Source organism: Myiozetetes cayanensis, unplaced genomic scaffold (assembly GCF_022539395.1).
Source record: "Myiozetetes cayanensis isolate MyiCay16 unplaced genomic scaffold, myiCay2020 scf5-8, whole genome shotgun sequence".
In the NCBI taxonomy this organism is placed as follows: domain Eukaryota; kingdom Metazoa; phylum Chordata; class Aves; order Passeriformes; family Tyrannidae; genus Myiozetetes; species Myiozetetes cayanensis.
Window position 1 is genome coordinate 83,962,207 of NW_026087742.1, and position 19,488 is coordinate 83,981,694.

At 39.1% G+C, this 19,488-nt stretch overlaps 1 protein-coding gene across 3 annotated transcripts in view; it reads left to right on the top strand.

The window, feature by feature from the left end:
• The first annotated feature begins 264 nt into the window (after positions 1–264).
• The window catches only part of HERC2 (HECT and RLD domain containing E3 ubiquitin protein ligase 2), a 105,722-nt gene continuing 86,498 nt past the window's right edge, over positions 265–19,488 (top strand). Inside the window, exons 1-4 of one of the 3 annotated variants that reach the window (XM_050331532.1) lie at positions 265–357; positions 1,148–1,264; positions 11,711–11,825; positions 19,222–19,359. In XM_050331532.1, the coding sequence (XP_050187489.1) occupies positions 1,193–1,264; positions 11,711–11,825; positions 19,222–19,359 (325 nt within the window). In that variant the 5' untranslated portion in view covers positions 265–357; positions 1,148–1,192. Of the gene's footprint in view, positions 358–605; positions 624–1,147; positions 1,265–11,710; positions 11,826–19,221; positions 19,360–19,488 lie in introns of those variants that run through there. The other 2 variants (XM_050331535.1, XM_050331534.1) reach the window with 2 other exon arrangements.

The window sequence follows — 19,488 nt, forward strand, 5'->3', positions numbered from 1 at the left end:
GTTTGTTTGTTTGTTTAATCTCTAATAGTATCCCAGCTATAAGGAGGTTTTGGTCTCCGTTATCACCGGCCTGGCTCCGCCCGCCCTCTCCCCGCTCCGCTCCCCTCCCCGCTGCGGGACAGGATGTCCCGCCTCCCGCCGCTCTCCCGATTGGCAGAGCGCTCCGCGGGCGTACCGGGAGCCGAGCTTAGCCCGTCTTCAGTAGCGAAGGAGAGAGAGAGGGAGGGACCGGCCGAGCGGCTCCGCCGGCGGAGGGGTGGGGGGCGGGCGGGCGAGGGAAGGAGGGGCGAGGATTACCCGGGGCCGAGCGGGCGGCGGTGCAGCGAGGCGAGGAGCTGCCGCCGCCGCAGCTGCCCGGTGAGTGTGGCGGTGCCGACAGCTCGGTCGGGTTCGGCGGGGAGCGGGGAGGAGAGGAGAGGGCGGCAGTGCCCCCGCCCCGCAGAGCGGTGGGCGGGCGGCGCGGGCAGAGCGGCCTCCGCTCCGCATCCCGGCAGGGGAGGGAAGGGGAGGAGCGGCCCCCGCGCCCTGTGCGGCGACCCCTGCCCGGGCGGGGCTTTCCCCGCTCCTCCCGCCTGAGGTCCCTGCGACCCCCGCCCCGCCACCCCCTCCCCGGGCTGGCCGAGGTGGGTGAAAGCCGCGGCTGGCGCCGTCAGGGGCGGTGACAGTGGGACGTGAGCGCAGGGGGTGGGATGGGATGGGATGGGATGGGATGCTCCCGGGAGAGGGGCAGCCCCCGGGCCTGGGCTGCCGGCGGGGAGGAGGGGGTGCGGGTGACCCTGATAATCGCTTTATGTTGGCCTGCGGCTTGCGTAATCTGCGATCAATTATTTATTTCATGCACCACTTACGGGGCTGAGGGGCAGCGTTAAGGCCTCTGGTGTGGCTCAGTGCAGCAGAAGGGAGGCTTCCTTCCCACGGGTGTGATAGGGAAGGGAAGTAGAGGCTTTTTTTCTGGGTTCAGATAGTGTTAATGCGTGTTCCTCTCCCGTGCAAATTCGGAGGATGTAAGCGAGGGAGGTCCTTCTTCATGATACATTTTTAAAGATCAAGTGGAAGCCATCCTAGTCTGGACAAAAATAACCTTGTGTGGTTTACTTCATGTACTAGATTGGTCCCCCCCTTCCCCCCCCTCCCCATTCTGTGACAGGTTGGGCTGCTCAGCCAGCCTGGAGAGAAGGCTGAAGAAGGAAACATGTCTTCTGATTCTTTTTGTCTGTCTGCTCAAGCAAGATTTGACTCCAAATGGTTGAAGACAGACTTGCAGGTAAGGAGTTTGATGGTCGTATTGCATCGTGACCTTTCAGGTGCAGATCAAGGATGCTTTTTGTCTGAAAAGCTGATGAATAGAAGACTGCAACATTGCTCTTGAGATAGTGTACGGGTTTTTCTGATTATGCAGATTTAAAACTGGTTTGGAAGAAACATTAACTTATTTTGAGCTGCAAATAGATCTGCATTGTCAGTTCAGTCCCTTTACTTTGAAACAAACTGGGCTGTGTGTGTATGTTATCTTTGCACAGTGTCAAAGCCCTTAGTTGAGTTTGTGGCATTTCTGCTATAACTATAAATTCTTCATTTAGGCTGTTGCTAAATGTCTTGCCTCCATATGAGCCAGTGAGGTTTAATGCATGGAAGAATTGAAGTGAAAGGTGATGGAAATCTAATTTACGTTTTCAAGAATTCAAATTAGCTTTTACTGTAGCTCTGTTTATATAACGGGTAGAGGCATCCTTTTGAATTTGCTGCTTTTTGAAGGGAGTTAATTTTTTGTCATAGATACATGGCTGAAATGGAAGTGGTCTTTGTTGAAATGTGCCAGTGTTTGGTGAAAGTTTTCTTTTGTCTTAGAATATGATCTGTTCATTGTATCATGCAACTTGCATAAGGGAGGAGAATACCATCATGTTTTCCCAATTCAGGTTTGACAAGTGGAAAATACGGAGAAATAGAGTAGTTTGGACCAGTTATATTTGTTTTAGATGAAATAAGTAACTAGATGAAGTCCTTGCCTCCTCATTTTCCTTTCCCCAGATGTTGCATATAGATCCCTTACCCTGAATAACTGTGCATGTTTTCCCGCTCAAAACTCTGAAATTCTTGTTGGGATGGGCCAGCCAGTGTTATTCCTTTGTTACAGTTAATAATAATGCTACTGAAAATTTCTCAAAAATTCTGTCTTTATCTCGGAATAAATTCTGGACTTTATCCCAGATACGTGCTGATAGTCTGAATGGTTGAGTTGAGCTGTTCATGTGGTTAGACAAGGATTTTTCCCCATGCAGTTGTGATTTGAAAGCAGCCTTTCTCCAGTATTTTACATCAAACAAGCTAAATTGGGATCAGAAGTGACAGATATAGCCTAAGAGGTTACATTATTTAGTAGGTCTTGTGTGTAAATGCTATAAAATGATGGTGCTTGCTCTTGATTTGGATAGATTAGTTCTATTTTCATCTTCTGTTCTTACCAAAGTAGAAGTTTTGATAAAAAACTCAGGTGTTTTGTCTAATGTGGTTAATAAACACAGTAAAAATGTTTTGGAGATAAGCTTATTAAGAAATACCGAAATACTTTTTGTTTCCAAGGGAGTAGCTTCTAGATTACAAATATATTGCTTCAATGATTGTTGAATACAGTAAAATTTTAGCTGAAAAAGTGACAACCTTTGTTCGTAACAGCTGCTGACTGTGTGCTGCCTGTTTTCTTTCTGTATTATATGGGTTGAAAAATGTGACTATTCATGTGATTTGTCAGATTTTTTTCTCTTATTCATAGTATCTCTTTTCTACATCTCTTTGTCATGTAAACTTTTTCAGTTGTCATTCAAACTTCTAATGGTTATTTTCAGTTATGTGTATAAATGCAATAAAATATTTGTCTTTAATGAGACTAGTTAATGCCTTTTAATAATAAAAGTCTTAATTTGTAACATAGTTCTATGAATAGATGCTCTTACTTATAAGAGTTCTTTGTGAGTAATTACAAGTTAGACTCTAATTGTCAGGGTACTCCCTTTGTTTTCTTCTAATCAAGCTGTAATCAAAATAATGAGATTAATGAAGTAACAGTAATTGTTTGTCATCTGCTGGACACATACATCACTTCTCTGGAATCTGAAGACTACCCAGGCTGCCTGGGTATAATATAATTTTCTTACTAGATTAACTGTTTTTTGATATTACATGGGTCCTTATCACCGAACTCTTAGTATGTATTTGGTATTTTGAAAAATCTACATGTGAACCTTGAATTACATCTTTTTAGTGTATTAAATGGCAGATGTCTTCTGTCAAGTAAAGGGGTTTTGGGCTCTGAAGAATTTTTCTATTACATGATTGACTATTTTAGCTACTGGTTGACTTAGCATGACCTAGCTGCATGGGAATTTTTTTTTAATAGGTATAAATTCTGTCTCTTAATCCTTTGAGTTCAATGTGTACTGAATATGCATCTCCTACCACGCATGTTTTTACCATCTCAACCATAGAAAGACCTTATTAGTGTTCAAGAGACTGTCAACAGCAGTTGAAAAGATGAACACAGATGAGACGTTTGAAGACACACTAAATGACTACAAGTTATTGTTTGGAATGGGACCCTGAAACTCTTCAGTTTGCAGCTTTTTTAAATCAGTCCAAGAATGAGTAGGTGAAAGTTCTTGGATAAACAGAATTATACTGGGGAATTCTTACCTTAGGAAACATACAAAGTCTTTAAAACTAACCTTTGCTGTAGCAAAATTTGGGGTGTATACCTAGAACTGGAAGTAAAATGTTTCATTTGGTGACCTACTAGTCTCCAAAGTCTGACTTACCTTTTTTCTTTGTCACTGCTGCTGGGCAGTTTGTTCTTTAGACTTGACTGGCAGTTATTGTGGATTAAGCCAGTGCAATGTCTCTGAAAATCGTTGTATTCCTTTTTGCTTTAGTTGAAGATGCTGTTGCATTAACAATGTAATATACTGTATTCTAGTACTATATGCATTAATAAGTCTATAATATAGTGGTATTAATATAATAAGGAAAGAATGACATGTGGATTGTAGCATGGATTGTTTTAATCACCTGTGTGCGTCACTGTTGCAGCTGGTGTCCGGGGCCAAATTTAAATGTTCTTACTCAGTTTTGGGATGTTACCGCTAAGAGACAAAGGCGGTGTGATGTAGCATGTTATTAGTGTTCTTAAGAGAATATCAAAGGCACAAGCCCTCTTTCAGTAGCAGTGAGCCTCTGGCCTGCAGGACTTACTGAAGTGATGTGAAATGTTAGAAGTGTATCTTGACAATACGCTTTTTGCTTATATTAATTTACCTGAATCTAAACAATACTAATATAGGAAGCCAAAATGCTCTACAAAGACCCAAGTGCATCCCATGACTATTACTGTGTCGTTTTATTAACTTCATGATTTTTGACCTGTGATTGTATGATTTACAGCTACTACTATAATATTTAAGTGCTTAGAAACAATTGTTTTACTCGAAATTCTAAATTTCCTGGTTTAGCAAAATAAGATATTCCGTATTGTCTGAAAAAAACACAAACTGTTACTGCAGCTGAAAAATTAGGATAGTTCAGCTGAATATAAGATAACATCATTAGTACAATATGTAATACAGTCTCCAATGACGTGTATCAATATATGTGTGTATAACATCACTCTTAATAAAATAATCCTATGACGTTATAATACAGGTGGATTTTACTACAGGCCCCTTTTCCATGAGTTATGTTTGACATAGTCACTAGAAAAGTTAGCATATAATTTCAATTTCTGATTTATTTATTTATTTATTTAGATTTGAATTAATACATTTTAAAAACATCTACCTAATTGTGACTATTTCTAGTAGAAACCATCACATTTATAGCAAGATCTGTGTGTAATGGGAGAGTTTGTTTTAATGACTGTTTCTAAGGAAGACATCCTTTTATTTTAAAGAGAGGAGGTTAAAGTTGTTTATTTAAACCTAGACACCCCGTTTGTAGAATCAAACTGTGCTTAAAATAATTCTGATTAAATAGATGTACTGTACTAATTTAGAATCTTATGCAGAGACCTTTAATTAGTGATGGATGAATAACTGAAAACTAGAATTGCTGTGAGCTGAGGGGATGCATGTGTGTTCAAATGGTGTTTAATTAGGCTGCTTATTCTGGATCCTGTGGAGAACTATTGTGCTTACTAGCAGAAGTTAGAGGGAAAAACTTTCATTTTCCTGTAGTGTGGAGAAAAACTTTAGGCAACAGTGAAGGTGGCAAGAGCTGTCTACAAGTGGAATATGATGCATTTTCATCAATTTTCATTGGCATACTATTTCTGTCATCATCTTTTACCATAATGAAAGTGAACTTTTTTAAGATGAAAAATTCACCTTTAAGAGTTGCATTGGTTTGAAATCTTCTTACTCTGCCTTCAAAATTACATTCAGCATTTTGATTTTTATGAAAATCCTACTCTTTGTACATTTAGATCAATGTCTTTGCTTGTAAGAAGATGGTGTAATATCTTGACTACTAAGAGAAAGAAGTTAGTGAAAGCTGCTTTCTTTGTTTTATTGCTGTCTTTTTAATTTTCTTAGTTGTTTTGGTTTTCTGATCAGAAAATGAAATGCTTATTTGGAAGTTCTTATAGTAAACTGCAAATCAGAAGTCCCGTGTTTTCAAAGGAATTGAAGTTTGCAGTAGAGATTTTTTAAAATTATTTAAAAAATGAAGTAATGCTGTCTCTTCAACATAAGTGATTTCCAGAGGGAGGGTTGAATGCTGTATGGGGAGTGATAGGTTAGAGAAATTAAATTTAATGTGTGTGCAAATATTTGGGCTCAGACAGAACTACTATTCTTCAGATGGAGAAAGTTAAATAATTTCTAGGTTTGAGGGAATTGCATAGTTTTTATTTGTGTATGACTGAGAACTGTTAATAAACTTCTCCAACAAATGGAAGACCAGCAGGCTGTTACTATGGGGATGTTTCTAGTTTAACCTCAGATTCACTGAAGAAATGTGGGGCTGCTGAACTTTTCTGTCTTTGCTGTCAGAGCTTTTGAGCAGTATGTTTAGATCTAATGATGTTTCACTGTGCTTTGCATAGGTGTGATAAGCAGCTGTGGTTTCAGGGCATGCTTCATTCAGCAGGGGAGGAAGGAAGCTAGGACAAAATACTGACAAAGACAACAATGAGAAAGGAAGCACAAGTTGAATGGATTCAAAAAAGCAAAAACAAAAGAGAGACTTGGGAAAGGACTTACTGTTCTGTGATTTTCTTTGCTATTACTGGGCTGAAAAAGTTTTTAATTCTATTGTATTTCTAAAGAGAAATGTTTTTTAATGTAGTCTTTAAAATACAGCCAATGGCTAATCTAGAAGTACCTGAATAGAAGAACAGATTCTCCCTCCGCCCCCACTGGCAATTCTGAGGTGAAGGTTATTTAAGTAGCTTATATTTTAAATGTTCAGTGATTATGAAGTCACTTTCTTAAATTTCCAGTGCAATTATATAATCAAGAATCCTACCTGAACCGATCCTCATCCTTTTGTGTAATTTTCTTTTCCTGGCTTCATTTTTCTTGAGTTCAAGTTAACTTTTAAGAAGGCTTCTGTGCTTTCTGCAGGGAAGTTTATTAAACCATGTCAAGAATGTGATCTGCTGTATCACACGGAGTAAGCTTTTTCTGACTTAAACTGTTGACTTTAAGAACAAAATCAGAGCTGCTGATTATTCTTGAAATAATTACTAAAGGCAAAACTGTAGTGGTGCTTTGAGAATTCTCAAGAGCTTATCCAGTTATGGTTGCAAGATTTAATTTTCTTGAAATGTAAGGAAATGGGAATGCCAGTGTCTTATTGTCTAGAGTTGATGGGGATAGACAGGAGTTTCACTGCCCACCCTGTTGGAGAATGGCAGCAGCATATGCCAGGAGCCAAACTAGATAACCCTTGGACTTAAGCAAATGTTGTACTGGACAGAATAAATTACAATTTGACTGCAGAGATGAGATTAACAAAATATTAGAGCAGGGACTGCCCAGTTTACAGTAGAAATTCACTTTAAAATCTACTTACGACCTTGCTTTTTTGGTTTGGGATGACTAAGTAGGGCTGAGCCTTAGGTCTGTGTGGAAGTATGGATTTGGTGAGGTACCTGGCTTTCAAGTGCAGAAATCAAGACAAGCTCTGGGGATGAGAAATTGCAACAAATGGTGGAAGAGGCTTGGGGTTTTTGAAAGTGAGGTGCATAGGAGATGGGGATTGAGAGGAGGTCACGAGATGCCAAGGGAAGGATGAGGGAGATTTTGAGCATGGAGAATGAGTAGGAGGATTAGGGACACGGGCTAAAGTTGGAAGGCAATGGATAGTAGTAGTGGAGCATGGAACTGCTCTTGTCCAGTGTGTAGGTGGTAGGGCAAGCAGGGACTTAAGAGGGAGATTGCCAGAGTACATCTCTGGTACTGTTGCCAGTTGCAAAAGTTCAGTGAAACTTAATTATTTTTAATTTGTTGGCTTACTGAACTTTGTCAGGTTCATCCCTTTAAACATTCACAAATGAAGTTACTAAGGTATTAGAGGGAAAGATGCCCAACTAAATCAAGCAATCTAGTGAGAGAATGTTAGACTTTACAAAACACATATAGCTGCTCTTGTGCTTGCAACTCCAGTATGTCAGAAACAGTGAAGACCACTGATTACCTTGTGAACTTTATTTAAAGAATTTAGTGGAAGAAAGAAGTGCCTTTTTTTTTTTTCAACATAGAAGACAGAGAGATATTTTCTAAATTTGTTCTGAACAAAGTTCTAGCTCTCTCTGACCACTTGGATGTATTGATAGACTCCTTACAAATTACTGAATGCAAGAGGTATCGATGGGAGCAAAAAGAGAAAGTAATATATACTTGTTCTGGGTAAGATAGTCATAAAATACTGTAGAAAGAAAGAAAAGCAGGATTACGTAGTCAAAGCAGATGTTAGAGTTTTCTACTGTACATTTGACTTACTGCTATCTTCAACTGCTAGTTTCACAGGATCACAAATGGTTGAGGTTGGAAGGAACTTCAGTAGGTCACCTTGTCTAACTCCCCTGCTCAAGCAGGGCCACCTAGAGCCCATTGCCCAGGACCAGGTCCTGATGTCTTTTAAATATCTCCAAAATACTAAAACAACCTCCCTTGGCCCTCTGTGCCAGTGCTTGGTCACCCTCACAATGTAAAAGTGTTTCCTGGTGGTCAGAGGGAACCTGCTGTATTTCAGCTTATGCCTGCTCCCAGTGGTCCTTGTCACTGGGTGCCACTGAGCAAAGCCTAGCTCCCTCTTGTTTACATCTTCCCTTCAGATATTTGTATGCGTTGATGAGTTTTTTTCCCCACGAGACTTCTCAAGGCTAAATAGTCTCAGCTGTCTCTGCCTTTTCTCATGAGAAAGACGTTCCAGTCCTTTAATCATCTTTGTGGCCTTTTGCTGGACCCCCTTCTGTATGTCCATGTTTTCTCACACTGAAGAGCCCAGCACTGGATCCAGCACTCCAGGTTTGGCCTGACCAGTGCTGAGTAGAGGGGATTGATCACCTCCCCAAATCTGCTGGTAACACTCTTCCTAATGCAGCCCAGGACACCCGTTAACCTTCTCTGTGGCAAGAGCACATTGGTAGCTCATGTTCAGCTTGGTCCCCACCAGGACCCTTGGGGTCTGTTCTGCAAAGCCATTTTCCACCTGGGTTACCTCCAGCCTGTACTGGGGGCTGTTCCTCCCCAGGTACAGGACTTCACACTTGTTCAGCTTCATGAGCTTCTTCTCAGCCCATTTCTCCAGCTTATTGAGGTCCCTCTGGATGCCAGCATGAGCCTCTAGCCTCCCCATTTCTGTAGGTTAAGTGACATATTTCTCTCAAGAGAATGGTAAATGTTATGATTATGTAATTTTAAGATCATGAAAATAAAATTGCTTAAATAATTTATCACTTTAGAACTCAGACTTTTCTTTCATTTTTGGCTATCTTATATAGCATATAGCGTCTGTTTGCTGAATCTGGAGTAGATTATTAAGCTGTCTTCAGTTATGACAGATAAATTGGTTGTAAGTACTGTTTCTTAGTTATCCTTTCAGTTGGTTCCTTTGATTATTGCTGCAAAATAAGTCCAGTGTTCCCTTTACTTTCAAGCATTTCTCCTTTTTCCCTTCCCCCAACACACATACTGCTGACAAAATGTTAACTACAACCTGAGTAAAGGCAAAATTATTTATCTGAAGGCTGCTTATGGGGTAAGCTTCCACATGAGGTATTTGGAGAAGGAGGTGGAACTCTCTGTGAACTGTAATCTTGGTGGTTCCTCTATCTTTATGCAACATACCAAGAAAAATACTTTGATAAGAATTTGAACACCAAACCCAAGGCAGAAGAAATTTTGTTTACTTTTTCAGTTTTCAGTTGTGTGAAAGAACTGAGTGAACTTTGTGCCATGTGAAAGGATTAGAGTGGAGAAAACAATTCTTGATCTACTTTGCAGGAATGCTTTCAAAAGTAGTAAGTTTTCTGAAATAAAACACTGCTGCATTATGAGGAGCCTTGAATTCAAAGCCTGTAGGCCTTTAGATCATAAGCTGTGAGAATCATTTCCATACCAAGGTGATCTGAATATAAAAGAAAATGTGGGAAAAGACAATTTATTAGAGAAAGAGCTTTAGTTTTTGAAAACTGTAGCTTATTATGCAACCCATCTGGAGAGTTGCCTCACTTGCTGTTTTTCAAGCTTGTATTTTAGCATAGGTTAGCATTTAACAGGCAAAGTTTATTTTTTAAAAAATCTATCACATTTGAGCCAAAATTAATGTAACAGTTGTGCTTTGCTATTTTCACAAGAAAAATTATGATAAATGAATTCCCTAGGTACTCCACTAAAGTATATGACTGCATCTGAAGAAGGAAAACCCATATATTGTTGAAATATTTATGGACTGAGAACAATGCAAGAAAATCAGCTAGTGGTGAATGATTTTTCATTGTTGAAATAATCTATAAGGTCATTTCAATTTTTTAAAATTAAGCCAAATGTGAAGCTTTTAGCAAAACACAGATCTTTGCAGGAGCTCTTTGTACTGTCAAACCCTGAAGAACAGGGACTGTACCTTTCAGTAAAGCACGGTCACTATAATTCTGGTGCTGCACAATTGATTAATCACACATAAGCTGAATAATGTCTAGCTCACACTGCATCATTTTTTCCCCTCCTGTGTCTCTGAGATCAGGACATAGTAAGTGACAGATATGTACAATGTGTCAGCTTAATTTTATGCTGAAAGAAAAACTACTAAATCATCAATATGTGTTTCAGTGAGTTTCTAAGTACGCAATATGAAGTCAAGAAACTACTGTGGTCATTTAGTGTGTTACAGCGGTGTGAAGGCATGCAACTTGACTTTAATTCTTCATGTTAACTGAGATAAGCTGGATCAGCAAATGTCTTCCCTGCTGGTGATTGTGTCTCTTAAAACTTGTAATTTTTACAATCGATAAAATAGATTTTATTTTTAGCTATTTCTTAAAGATAAGTGGAGTTCTGTGTATGATGGTAAATATTTTACAGCAGTTGTGTAAGCAGTATCTTTGTATTACTTCTCAGCTTTGGATTTGAATAGTAGTTACATAACACAAAGATGCTTCTGAATCAGCCTTCAGCAGTTTTTTTTTGTTTAATGTATTCACTCACGACTTTGGTATGCAAAAAGTATTCTGTTTTTCACTCTCATGTATTGCTCTCCTCCATTACTGTTACAAGTTATAGCCTGGAATTCCCTAGGGATGTTGATGCCTGTTTTGCAGCATTTTATGAAGCAGAGAACAACATCTATAGAAGAGAAGTTATCCTGGTCGTTAGGAGTCTCCAAGGGAGATCCGAATTCCTACATCATTAGGGGACTTGTGTTTCAGCCAGTGCTTTTGTGAATGGTTCCAGCTACCAGAGTCTTGCTGTTTATTCTGTTGCTAGTATTTGTCCTACAGAGTGTATTGGGAACTGACCTGGGCTGAGGCAGCCCTTTGCTCTTCCGCCATGTGCAGCTGGTTTTAGTCTTGATCAGTTCCATAATCTGGTTCTGCATCTGAGAGGAGGCATTGTAGCAGTTGGAGGGAAGAAGGAGGGGCTGTGAGAGATGCCTTGCACAGGAGGACCAGTTTGAACTGGTTAAATTAATTTATGAATGTGTGCCTTGATGTCATCATATGTTCTGGTTAAGATACACAGCTCTTCAGTTGCTGGTTTGGTGATGGGACTATTGACTTTATACTTCTATGTTTTGTGACTTTATGCAGCTTGACTTCGTTTGCATAACTTTTCCTGAAGGGAAAAATGAGACCCCATGCCTTTGCCCCTGTCATGCCCTTTGCTATTGGATGTGTGGATAGTTCTGAGTGACCAGATCCACACTTCTGATGAGAATTTGTCACCAAAAGAGAGTTCATTTTGTTGTATTTGAGCCTATCTAAAAGTTACTGTTTCACACACTTTTAATCTGAAAATAGCATAGCTATAGAATCAGAGATCCTGGAAATCATTTAAATCCCTATTGTACACATACCCCCCAAATATTCTGGTGAGGTGATACATGTGTTTTCTTTCTTCTGGGACAAAATATAAAATCAGATGTGTTTTAAATGTTAGCTTGAGTTGCCTTGAGAGAAAATTGTTTTGTGTAACTGTATATAATGTATTAATTTTAACAGCTCGCTTTTACACGAGATGGACTCTGTGGCTTGTGGAACGAAATGGTAAAAGATGGGGAGATTGTATATCCTGGAACAGAATTAATACAAAGTGGTGAACTACCTCCAAGAAAAGGTATGCATTTTAAATCTTTTTTAGTTATTCATTCTTTCTTTTGGTGATGAAATTGGACTTCAAATTCCATACTGTCACAGAACTTTGGTTTATCATCACCTGTCTATATGATTTCCAGGTGTTCGTGTTTTGAATGAAATACGGTTGAAAGTGATTTCTTAAAAGTGTACTTCAAATGAAGGCTTAAATCTCTTCCAACCTTGTGAAATTTAACTTCATAACTAGACATGTTGTTATGAGAGAGGCTTGGCAGTGTCTTTTTGTTTGGTATGCTTGGTGTGTTTACAGCTGAAGCCTTTGTTTAAAGGAAGTGGACTGAGGAATGGGATAAAGCCAATACTGCTATTTCTAATTTTGTTTACAATCTTCATAAAGTAACTGAAAGGTCAGCTAAAAAACTGTCCGCAATCTGACTAAGAATGTAATGCTTGTGTGTGTTTGTGTGTGTGTGTGTCTTGCAGTGTACTTGAGAGCAGTTCAAACATTGCAACTTCTGCAAACGGCCCAGTAATACATCTGTTTAGAAAGATTATTTTGGTGGAGGTGGATTTTGTTTTGTGATGGGCTGTGCCAGAATGGAGTGATTCTGCTCTTGCCTTTTTTCCATCTTCATATTGTGGTACTCTTTTGACTCCTTATTGAAGAGAAAATTAAACTGTTCAAAAAAGAAAAGATTTGTTTCTTAATCTGGCTGAAATGGATTTACCAAATGGTCAGATAAGTTTTGTCAGTAATTTATAAGACCCCTAAATAAATGAGAAGGGTGGAAATACTGCCTTTGGTATTAGTGAAGTGTTATTACAGCATCTGTTACTTCCTGAACCTGTACTGTTGGATAGAAATGGTATTTCAGATCAGTTATGCTCAATTCCTTATAGAGACAATTTTTTGTAACTATAGTATGCCTTCTTTAAAAATAGGAGGGAGAGGAATGTGTTTTTGATTAGAGGAAGTTATTCCTACAGGAAAGAAGCTGTAATAGTTTATGAGAGGAGAGTGAATTCTGTGTTATTTTTATCAAGAGTACAAGCTTTGTAGGCTATGAGTGGCTGTGTGCTGTAGTAAGGACTAGAGTTATGCTCCTAGTTCTTTCAGAGTTAAAAATCTTGTCTTTCTTCTGTTGCTGGCCTTTGAATATTATTGCTGACACTGGACAAAAATACAGCTAATCTTATCAGAAAGGCTACTACAATAGCTTCCCATGAAATGAGTGGAGGTAAGGTAGTGCAATATTTTTTTCTTTGGATTGGCTAGTTCCATGTAAACCATTGTAAACTTGATGCAGTGAAGGGAAGGATTACCCCCTAAGTGAACTGTGGAAAATGCTTTCCTGTTCACTGAAAACTCATGAGAGAGGTGTTGTGATGGCCGTGGTATAACAGTTCCACACACACTGCTTTCATGTAGTGAAAAGATAACGTCTATAATAAGACTATAATAAAGTAAATAACTACCTTACCAGGGAAATTGATTAATTCGTCTTTTTGTGCCAGGTACTTACACCTTGTTTTTAGAGTTGTACCTCTGCTGGTCTTTGAGAGAAAACTATTCTTCTACTAACTTTATAGCTAAGTAACTGCAGTTGAATCGATACTTTTGTTAGTTATGGTGCTGTAGTGTTTTCAGTAATTCTGAGAAAGCTTATAGAAAGGTGTCACAGTATAATAGGTTTTAGATTTCAGGGGAATCATTGAAAAATCAAGTAGGAAATTGCAGTCTGTCACTTCTGATGCAAAATGTAGAGAGCAGTGTAAAGTAAAAAACCCAGAAGTGCTACGTAAGTCAGTCTTCTGTGACTTCATATGTTCATCCACAGTTGAGACATTTGTTCTGAATAATGATTTCATTTTTTAAAAAATGCTGTATGTATGTATGTATGTGTGACTTCAAAGGATCAAAAAGGTATAAGGTGTTAAAGGCTGTAGGATACTGTTACTTAAAAATACAGAATTTCTGCCAGTTTACTTTATACAGTTACCTTGAAGTATGCAAGCTTCAATGAGGCTTTTGAAAGCTTTCTTATATTCATAGTGGTGGTGGTGGTGGTGGTGATGTTGTTGAAGGCAGACTGCGACTGCTTCCAGTACTGTGTTGTGGTGGGTTGACCTTAATCAGCTGCCCACCCTTCCAGGTCCTCACTTGCTGCCTTTCCTCAATAGGACTTAAAAAGGAAAAGCTTGGGGATTGAGACAAAGCCAAGGACATCACTTACCAGTTACTGTCATGAGCAAAATAGTCTTGAGGAAAATTAATTTAGTTTATTTTAGTTCCAGTTAAGATAGAATTGGATGTGAGCAACAAAGATTAAAACACCATCTTTGCCTTGCCCTTGCTTCTAAAGGAGTTAAGTGTGGGAACCACATAGCACAATTCACACCTGCTCCTTTCCACAACTGGGGAGTGTGTGTTCTTCTACACAGGTACTTCTAAAGCATCTGCTACTCTAAATGCTGCAGTAATTTAGAAGTTGAAGAGCCTGAAAAAACTCTTATTTAATGTTTAACATCAATGTGTGAGTTCTGTTATGGTGAAGTTAGCCTTCATAAATGCCACTGTGCTGGGCCCTACAGGACTGTGAAATGCAACTGTCTTGCTTACTAGACTTGAGCTTTAAGAAGAAAGAGCTAATCAAGGCTATTTTTGTTCAGTGTCAATCAGGTTGTATATTTGATTCTGTTAGGCAGTAGTGAATCACGGAATCAGAAAAAGTGACGGTCAATTTGCACCTCTGAACTTGCAGCTCAAATTGAGTTTCATGAAATTGAGATCTAGGTATTGGTCTGTTTTAGTTTGTACTTAGTTTTTTGCATAAATGATCTACAAGTGTAATTCAAGGAGTGGGAAAGGTACATACAAGTAATGAGATTTATGAAAAACCCAGTGGTTTTATAAAAAAAAATATATTAATCTCAATATTCAGACTTAGGTACTAAATTGACTAATTTGGAGATAAACAAGAGAAGCTACTGTAAGTAGTCCCTTTTATTCAGTCTGTTTTAAGAAGTTTTGAGTTTGTACTTGACTCCATGGTAACTCTTCCTTCACCAGTGCTGTCGCTCTCTGATTCTATCTGGACAGCTCAGAAGAGGCACTTCATTCTTTCAGTGGATATTAGCAGTGGCAATAGACACGCTATTGATAGTAAAGAACATTCCATTTCTCTCTAGGAAGAATATGCAAGTAGTGTACTTTTTCTCTCCTGTTAGCAAGAACATTTGGTTAGGAATAACCTCTTTGTTTTTTCTTCATGGCACTTTCAGAAAAACATGTTTGATAAATGTGTTAAACAGAATGTGTTTGCATGTTTCCACATATCATCTGAGGACACAGCTGTGACAGTAGTGATGGCCAAATACAGGTGCACTTGCAGCATGGCATGTACTTAAAGGATAATCAGGCTGCCCTTGGGAAATTTGGATTGGATTAATATTCAGTATACTGGAAGCTAAGTACTGAAAATAGTAAAAGTATTAAATAATATTATTCTTACTAAATTTTGAAGTTAGAGAACCATTACTGTAAATTTTTAATACATACCAGTCAAGTACACAAGTGTTTTTTATGGGTTGTTGTTTTTAATTTATTTTTTGATTCCTCAGACTTTATAGGTGGGAATTTCTGTTTCAGTTAGCTGTTTTAAGTTCCAGGACAAAACCATGAAATTCTCAGCCTCATACCTCTTTCCTACCTTTGGTAAACACTGTGGCTTCCTCTTCTATTCCCCCTTTACTGAAAGTTGGACCTTTGTCAGCCTGATGCCATTGAATCCACAAACCTCATTCAGTGTTGCACCTGCAGGCAAATTAAATAAAGTCTAAATGCCATGAGCAATTCCAGAGAGGCTGGCAGAAATGAAATCTTTATGGTTAAGAATAACAGCAGGTAGAATTGGTGATGGTGGCTGCTGTACAGACTATGAATGTATCTGTAGTAGTATGCAGGCATGTAGGCTGGCTCCTCCTTTGGCCTCCTCATTTGTGTAAGAGCGAACTTGTTAAAAGTGAGAAGTGTTACTTTACTCACCCTCTCCTCTGCTTCCCCCGACCCAGCTATGGGCTGTACCCACTGGCTCCAGAATTCAATGTTCAACTGGGGATTATTATATTCTATCTGCAGGACAGAGGGAAGCCTGTAGTCACCCTGTTGGACAGTTTGACTTCATAAGTGTGAAATGCTCTGTTGCAAATTCAGCAGATAATTTAAAGAATGCATTTTAAAAAAATAGTATCCTAGGGAAGAAAAGAAACTATTTCTGATTAGTGCTAGGAGATCAGTCTCGCGTCATCTTCTGTATCTGGAAGGCTGTGTAAACATGGCTTGCAAATGGATAGGCATGTGTTCTTCCCTCACAATTAACTATCAGTTGAAGTTTACATGTATGTGTACACACACATATATATATATACATGTATGAGAAAATGCTTTGACAGAAAATAAATCACTATTTTGTATTGCAGCTGAAATACTTCTGAATCTGGGACTACCAAATGCTGATTTAGAGTAGTTGTGAAATACAGCCCTTGCCTAAGCACACTGTGTGACTTTTTACCTTGTGAATGGCAACATCTGTGGAGAAAGTGTTGCAGGCTTTGTCTCACTGCTGAGAAATTCCTAATGATACCAGTTCATTGGTATTTGAGAGCAGCACAAGACTATATTGCATAGGTGGTGGAGGCAACCATGTGGTATTGTCTTTTTTTCTTCATTGATTATGAAATGTAAGTTCCACTTCTAGTGCTTCCTTTTCATCCTCCGTTTATGCTGGATTAGGCTATGGCTGTGCACGATAATGCACACATGGTGAGCTACTGCTCTCCAATCTGGGAGCTAATTTCTAGTTGAGAATGGCTGCTTCAGTTGCTCAGTTTTGACCAGCTATGCCTACCTGCCTCAGCTTAAACAAAAACATAGTTAAGAGAAAGTTCTTTCAGGGACATGTTACACAGTTGTTTTCCCCCACCACAATATTCACACTTCACTTTGAGAAAAGTTAAGTTGAATTGGGTTGTCACACTGCACTGTTTGTGTGCATTGTTTTGAAAACTGTCTTATGACTTGTTACTTTGGCCTGTTCTGACTTTGCTCAATATTTCATTCTTCCTGCCCCTCTATCTGAAATAGCTTGGGGTCTCCCTGTTTAAAAATCTCTTTCGTAAGTATGACTGAGCTTCCATAATTCTGATGTCTGTGTTGCTGCTTTTGGTTTAGACTGATACCAACTTTGTCCCTTAAAGGGCAAGTGTTTTTTTGCAAGTATAGTGAATTGTCTTTTAATGAGATTTTTAGCTCTGCTCCTTTGCACTTTTTCTCTCATTGCTCTCCTTTCCTGTTCATACAGACAAAAAAATTCTCCTGTGGATTTACATGTCAAGGTTGTTTTCATACAGTACAAAGCTTGAGTTCCTACCTGGATTTGGACCTTCTGTGTTTGCAGTGAGTTGGACAAAATGACTAAGTTTGTAGCCCTTGGTTGTCATCCTTTGCCAAGGATCTGTTAAAAAGTGTAGCAAGTTCTCTCTCAGCTGCCTGCAAAATAGTGTCTTGGCACAGCACCCTTCTACCCACTAACTAAAATCCCAGACCTTGTGAAGTGTGTCTCTAGCTGTGTGGGTGAGTGGTGAAACAGTGAGATTATGGTGTTACTGTGGAAATATTCCAAACCACTGGGGCTGAACAGTGTCCTTAGTGTATAATGGATTCTGTACCTTTAGTATTATTTGCTTATGCCTTTGAATAGAAGCAGCTGGATTGAATAACATTTTGGACATTGTTATCATGCTGATGACTCATAGGCTGTTCTCGGTGTTTGAGGGAGACGGTTGTACCCTCTATGATTGCCACTTACAAGAGGGATATCCAAGCTGCATTGTCTTATTCTCAAGTGACTTTAGTTATCTCTTTAGCTCACAATCTCAGCTCTAGCATGGGTACTGCAGTTATGTCTCCTCTGCCTTTTTACCTGCTCTTCAATCTTCTTCTTCCACCTCCTGAGTACTTGTGTCTGTTACAGGTTAGGAAACATCGGCTTTAATTTAAAACGTGTGTAATTAAGGCACCCCAAAAAAGGTTTATTTGGGATGTGCTATTGTCCACAGCCTAACAAATTTTAAACAAAGAGGTAATCACAAATCCAGTTACAACCAGATCAAGCATTAATTTTCTGTCAGGCCAGATGGAAAGAATAGTTGAATGTTTCTGTACATTGTGATAGGTGTACTTTATATGTTCTGAGCCTTTGAAGTCTCTGTCAGAGTGAGACAGGCTGCAGTCAGATGTTCTGTGTCTGACTACAGCTGTAAACCTCTTATTATCTTCTGAAATAATGCTGGTACAAATGCAATTTTTCTGGGGATGTTTGGGGTGAAATAGGAAAACAAGCAAAATACTAGTGCTTATGTGACATATTGAGGCTGGGACATTTAGGGAGGGAGTCTCCTTGTTCTAGATGGGCAGATTGGAATGGAGGACTGACCAGCTGTAAGAGCCAGCTGAAAATGGCTGGAACTAAACTCTTCAGGGATAAGTTTCAAATGCTGGACTGGAGTAATTTTCATGGTGTTGTTTGAAAAGAAGGTCGCGGTGAGGAAAGCTGTTGCCAACATGTCCCTTAATTGCAAGACAATCTTACGCATTGAACTGACTGGAGTATGGATATGGAAATCCATATTCCCAGTATGAATAAGGACAGATGTCCAGCTCTCTAGTTCTACTGTGTTTAGAAAATTTGGACTTTCATGGAGCCTTTGATTACAGAGATAAGTGACTAATGTCTGTGTTCTGTCTTTATGAAAGTAGTCTCAAAAGGATTGCAAATGCTGTTTTATTGCTTGGGCAGAAAATGGTGGTATTATTCTCATTACTTGCTAGTAATTACTAGGATGCTGGATACACTACAGATGTTGAAATACTACTGCAGAAAATTAGTGTAAATGCCAATATATACCTCTCCGTGATTTTGAAATTAAGGCAATTACTATCTTTTCTCCTGTGTTCGAAATGGAATACAGAAACAATTAAATTCTACAGAAATGCTGATAGTTGGAAGCAAAATCTGACTTAAAGTGCATCCCTTGCAGTACTGTGTTGCAAATCCTTTGCAAGTCTTACATGATGGTATGATATTAAATGTTCATCACTCCGAGGAAGTTATCCTTGGGAAGAAATCCCAGTGGGGATTTCTGGGTTTTAAGGTCACTGTCTTACGAAATGTAAGATGAGACCAAGCACCTGTGACAGTTAACTTGGTAAAATACTACTTCCCCCCACCCTGTACTCTTAATGATAGACTTAGAATGCTTTAAGCTGGTGGGCTGGGTATTTCACCTTTACATGTTTAATCTAGACCTGAATTCAAAGGGAAAGTAGCTGAACTGGTCTTTTTTTTTGTTTCCTTTAGATGATAGCACTGAATGCCAAACTGCATCAAAGAAAGAAGAGCAAAACGACAAAGAAAAGAAAGATGAAGAAGAGACTCCACTGCCCACTTACAGGGCCAAATCGATCGTTGAGAGTTGGGTGTGGGGCAAACAACCAGGTATTACAGCTGTTTTGGTCATTGTCACTGAAGCATTACATGTTCTATATTGATCACTACTTCTGTAGCATCAGGAAGTAATTGCATCGAATGTACTTGCTGACAGATGCATCTGTTAGGTTAGTGAAA